The following is a 5556-nucleotide window of genomic DNA, read 5'->3' on the forward strand; positions in this document are numbered from 1 at the left end:
ATAACACAATCACTTCTTCAGTTTTTCAAATAAAGGAACTGTTTTCTTTTTGAATGGGGCTACTGGAACAGGGAAAACATTTATGTACAATACGATTGCATTAAAATGTCACAGCCTTGGGCATATCGTTGTTACTGTGGCTTCATCTAGAATTGCATCATTGTTACTGGTAGAAGGTCGCACTGCACATTCAACATTTTCCATTCCGTTAGATGTCTTGGAAAATTCACTTTGTGGGTTTAGCAAACAATCATTACAAGTTGAGTTATTTAGAGAAACAAAACTCATAATTTGGGATGAAGTTCCTATGCAACATAAACATTGTGTTGAGGTGGTTGATCGTACATTGAGGGATATTTGTGATAGTAAAAAGCCATTTGGAGGTATTACTGTTGTTCTTGGTGGAGACTTTCGACAAATCTTACCAGTTATATCCAAAGGAGTTCGTGAGCAAATTGTGAATGCATCATTAAGACACTCTATTCTATGGAAGCATATACATATCTTAACTTTGGATTTGAATATGCGCTTGAATCCTGAAGGCCATGAAAATGCTAATTTTGCAAATTTCTTAATGAAGGTAACACTACTTTAACCTTTTTTTCCTTATTATATAAATTATTTTAAATTAATAAATTGTATTTACACTTATTTTTTTTTATTGATTTTACTTTTTTTTGGATTGGGACCAATTCTCAAGAAATCGTTAACCTTCCATCAATAATACACAAATGTCAAGATTTGAATGATTTACTCTCTACAGTTTACCCATAGTTGAATATGACAGAGACGTCAACTCCAACATTTTTAACTGAACGCACAATTTTGTCTGCGCGTAACAATGATGTCAGTGACATTAATACTACTACGTTGAATATCTTTCCAAAGAGATTATATACTTATCTTCCAGCAGACACTGTAAGAAAATCGGGAATTAGCGGCGTTTATAAAATGCCGCTATAGGCTAGAAAAACGCCGCAAAAAGATAAAACGACGTTTATAAAATTCGTCAATGATGCGGCCGTCGTTGTATCTTTGTGACGTTTGAAAAACGCCACTAAAGACTTTAGACGACGTTTTCTGAAACGCCGCTAATTCTTTACAGCCGTTAACTATGCACGTTAAAGGAGTTATCTCTGACGTCATAATGACGACATTTCGCGACGTTTTTAACAAAAACGCTACCATTTCTTTCATTTTTTTGAAAAAAAAAAATGAAAAATCATAATTAATGATCTTCTGACTTTTGTTCAAACCAAACCTATATCATCCATCACCATTCTCAAAATATATACCATAATGTGAATGAGCATTCATTTTTCAATTTTCCATAAAAAAATAAATAAATAAATAAATAAATAAAACCCCTTTAAATACAATATGACAATACAAAATCATAAAAATAATAATATTCAGTGTGCTCTCCAAATTCTCTAAAAATAACTTCATCCCCAGCTCTCTTCAGCTTCACCAAGTCATCAATCATCTTCACCAAAATGATGATTATATACCTGAATCATCCAATTCTAAATTAAAAAAAAAAATGGTCATTCTCTTTTTGATAGTGATATGCTGAATAATCTAGCTATTCAAATAAGAATAAATATGCAAGGACTTTAATTACAAAGCAATGCAAATCTTTGTTTTGCCTTTGTTAGAGATAAGATTCTAAACATGTAATGATCTTATTTTAACAGACTTATACCATGATTTTCAGGTATTGGAACTCCTTAAGTACTCATACTATTAATAAGTAGTTGGCCCACAACAACATTTGTGAAGCAAGCATAGATGCCAAGGCACAATTGCAGCTCACTCAGATAATTTCCTTGGAGCCATCTGAGGTCTTATACATTGAAGAATGAAGCCATCTATGTAATGATAAGAATACAATGTGCTGTTAGCATTATGGCTCTGCATAAAATTGAACTGGAAATCAAAAAACTTTTATGAACCTAATCAGTTTGGATAGGAACCAATGATGCCAACAAGAATGCAAGGCAACAAGTGGCATTAGCATTAATATTGGATACAAGATAAGCAAATCCAGAATGTAATTTATCTTTATAATTGTCTTATTTTTCCAATTTTATGGAAAAAGTAATGCCCATGTAGGATATATAGGTTCCCCCAACAATATGCCTATCATCAATTCTATCTATACCTGTCTCCAGAAAGTTCATCAATACTCTCTCCTATATATGTATATGTACATATACATGAAATCTCTAAGTCAGTATGTTCATATGAAAATAAATCTGTATCCTATGTTACAGTCGAAAATGAATTTGTTGACACTCTTTTACTGTGTGAACAATACATAAAATATGATTGGTCCAAAAGTATGGACCCCATATCCAAAAAGTGTTTTGACCCCACCCAAAATGGTAAGTCCCACTATTCTACACCAATCAAAACGTAAGTATTAACAAAATCGGGCTCTGTTACAGTCCGTGCGAATAGTAAGACCAATTTTCAGTTCAAAGTGTATTCTATAACAACAAATTACAAGGATGAGAAAAGGAGAGGAGGAGATTGAAGCTCAAATGTACAAGCATTGCATGCTTAAACTGAAAGAGAAGCAATTGATGAGTAATAAGATTACCAATAATTGGTCAATGAGATCTCTAGCTTCTTCTGAAAAATAATTTGGATATTTGATATCTCTGGCAATAATTCTTTGGAAAATGAGCCACTCACTAGCATCTTTAACGGGAGAAGTGCCTGAAAGCATCTGGTACACAGTGCCCAAAGGTCATTTCTGTTCAAATGCAATCAAAAGAAGAAAATAAGTCCCCCAACAAAGATGACACATAAAAATTAACATAAAGACACATAAAGGAAAACAATAGAAACCACCCATTCAAAATATCAGAACTCTAAAAGAGCCAAAACAAGCTCATATTACATTCCAGTGACAACTAGCTCTTTCATTTTTTTTTTCCTGCGTACTAAGAATACAGAAGAAGTTACTAGACTCCTTCAAGAAGTGAGTCCCTTACCCAAAAGTTGCTGGAGAAGAATTTAGAACTTCTAGGGGGACATAAGCAGCTGTTCTAACAAACGTGCAAGCTTTATCATCTGAAAAAGGAGATAAATGAGAACAGTTTTAACACATTACTCAATCACAATAATGATATATTCCTGACCAGTGCGATAAATTTACCAGATGATGCATTAGGAAGGATTGTAATCTGACTATCCTGCATGGGCTTCACACTACCAAAATCAGCAATTTTAATATGTCCTTCAGCAGTGAGTAGCAGGTTCTCTGGCTGCATTTGAGAAACTATTAGCATTTCCCATATTGCCTATAAAATAGTGCATTATGGAGTGAATTACCTTAATATCTCGATGTATCAATCCCATACCATGTATGTACTCAAGAGCATCCACAACTTCAGCTGCATAGAACCGAGCTTCATCCTCTGGCAAACGGCGTTTCTGTACACATTCAAATTTAGTGGATATTGGACATCATACAGTGAGAAACTAGGTAAGCAACACACACCACAGTATCAAACATAACAACTTTGAACTTCACGTATCACTTGACACTCGAAACAATGAGGAGCTGTAGGCACTGTTTGGTTGAGTTTTTAAAATCTGTTTTCTAAAGAAAAAAAACTCAAAAACTAATTTGGTAAAATGAGTGTTTTATTTCTTTCACCAAATTAGTTTTCAATTTTTTTTAGAAAACAGATTCTAAAAACTCAACCAAACAAAGCCGTAATCTTCTGATAGATTCTCACATAAACTTCCAAAATTTAAAGAATTCTATTTGTATGACTAAAAGCTTCCTGGTAGAAAAACACCTAAGCAGGTAATCCAGTGTCTCAAAATAATTGAGTCATGTCGTGAGTCTTGTGACTGATTGAGGATACATAAGCAATATAGCGTTAGTCATCAGAAACTAGAAAAGTGTGTAATCTAGAAAAAGATAAAATTATTACAGCATAGTCCAACTAAATAATTGCTAGAGACAATTGTTAAGAAGTTTTGATGATTTTACACTAGGAAAAGTAAAATATGTATCCCGATATTGTTGAAATTATTTACTTACCCTGGTTATTTGATCAAAAAGTTCACCACCTTCACAGGACTCAAGTGCCATGTCTTCACATATAATAAAATGTACCAATGTCAGATAACAAACCCAGTTAGTTAAAAACCAAACATAACAAAGGAAGGAAAAAGAAAAGAAAAAAAAAAAAAACAGGTTTTTGTGTGAATCTGGACAAATGAAATTTCAACTACACTTGAACCAAAAATACCTACATAGAGAAAAAGTATCTTAAAATGTAAAAAAGAGCCGCACAATGCCAGGATGATCCAACTGATCTAGCACAATACGCTCCAACTTCACATAATTGGTTTTGTTTTCTTTCGTAATAAATTTTTTATCCATGATCTTCAAGGCGTATACAATTCCTGAGTCTTTCTTCCTTGCTCGCACCACCTGGTGAAAACATTGATTGGAAGTAAGCAAATCTGAATAACACAAGTTAACAATGATATACCAAAAAAGAGTACAAGAAGACAAAATTGAAAAACTCTAGATGTACAAGTTAATGTATGTCAATAACAAAATGGATGAATTCTAACACAAAATGATACCCATCAATACAGATACACCAATGGAAATCTCTTTGGTTGTTGGGCTGTGGATATTTGCAAAGAAAACTATCAAAAAATTAAAAATCAGCAGAAAGCCCAAAAAATTTACCAACCAAAAAAGTCTAGAAAACTAAAAATAACAAAAGTTTTTCATTGACACATTTTATCAAACATTTAACATGCAAGGAAAATGGTACAATAAGAATCGCAATATCAACAAGTTATTCCAACAAAAAAAATCCATAAAAAAATTTTTGTCAGTAGGATAAGAATCAATCAACGAACTACTCATTAGGAAATACTACCCTCAACTACAAATCGGTCATCATCAATAAACTAGTCACCAGCACCAATTTTAGAAACTGTTTTGACATTTTCTATAAGGAAAATGTGATAGAGTGACAAAGATAATGAGATTCAATCAAAAACTAGAGAGAAAGGTCCAAATCTCATAGAGCAATTTAGAGAATACATGAAATTCGATCGGAGAGATTGAGAGAGTAGATTTGATATTACCATACTAGCAGATCGGAGAGATAGAGGAAGCAGATCTGATCGGATAGAGAACAGATCTGAGAATAAGATCTACATCTCTACATCGTTGAGTTTGCTTCTACTCATTGTTGCTAACGATCCAGATCCAACGCTGCTAGCTTATCTTGTACGTGATCAGAGACATTAATACGGCACTCATAACCCTAGATAAATTGATTTGGAAAGAGAAAATACAAAACAGAAGAAAAGAAACTATAAATCAACTATAAATCGTTAGTTTCAGCCATGAAAGTTTACAGATCTTATGTGAATGTAGAAAATCCTTATCAAAAAACTCTAACCTTGAGCCTTAGATCGACTTAGATAAGAGGGATTCAAACGATATTACTTAGATACACTCAAATAAAGTACAGAACAAGAATTTCCAGATCATACAACCAAAGA

The 5556-nt window shown here is 33.1% G+C and overlaps 1 protein-coding gene across 4 annotated transcripts; it reads right to left on the bottom strand.

The window, feature by feature from the left end:
* Window positions 1–1279: 1279 nt before the first annotated feature.
* On the bottom strand, window positions 1280–5127 carry LOC114294187 (3-phosphoinositide-dependent protein kinase 1). 4 transcript variants are annotated; one of them, XM_082910762.1, is made up of 7 exons: window positions 4279–5127; window positions 4064–4116; window positions 3343–3444; window positions 3167–3275; window positions 3003–3081; window positions 2606–2761; window positions 1280–1511 (listed from the first exon to the last, which is right to left on the bottom strand). In XM_082910762.1, exons 2-7 carry the CDS (start codon window positions 4112–4114, stop codon window positions 1370–1372), a joined length of 639 nt encoding a protein of 212 aa, XP_082766888.1. In that variant the 5' UTR covers window positions 4115–4116; window positions 4279–5127; the 3' UTR covers window positions 1280–1369. The 4 variants fall into 4 exon arrangements, with proteins under 4 accessions (XP_082766888.1, XP_082766890.1, XP_082766891.1 ...); XM_082910764.1 differs by having other exon boundaries at window positions 1280–1526; window positions 4279–5126; XM_082910765.1 differs by having other exon boundaries at window positions 1280–1871; window positions 4279–5126.
* Window positions 5128–5556: the final 429 nt, after the last annotated feature.

Source organism: Camellia sinensis, unplaced genomic scaffold (assembly GCF_055761805.1).
Source record: "Camellia sinensis isolate YWXY unplaced genomic scaffold, ASM5576180v1 Unanchor1, whole genome shotgun sequence".
Taxonomy (NCBI): Eukaryota; Viridiplantae; Streptophyta; class Magnoliopsida; order Ericales; family Theaceae; genus Camellia; species Camellia sinensis.

Excerpts from the sequence above, each read along its gene's own strand:
- LOC114294187 (XM_082910762.1), bottom strand. The coding sequence starts at position 4,114 with ATGGCACTTGAGTCCTGTGAAGGTGGTGAACTTTTTGATCAAATAACC. Across the intron at positions 3,082-3,166 it reads CCTTCCTAATGCATCATCTG|ATGATAAAGCTTGCACGTTT; the intron begins GTAAATTTATCG and ends CTCCTTTTTCAG. Across the intron at positions 1,512-2,605 it reads ATCTCATTGACCAATTATTG|GTATATAATCATCATTTTGG; the intron begins GTAATCTTATTA and ends TGGATGATTCAG.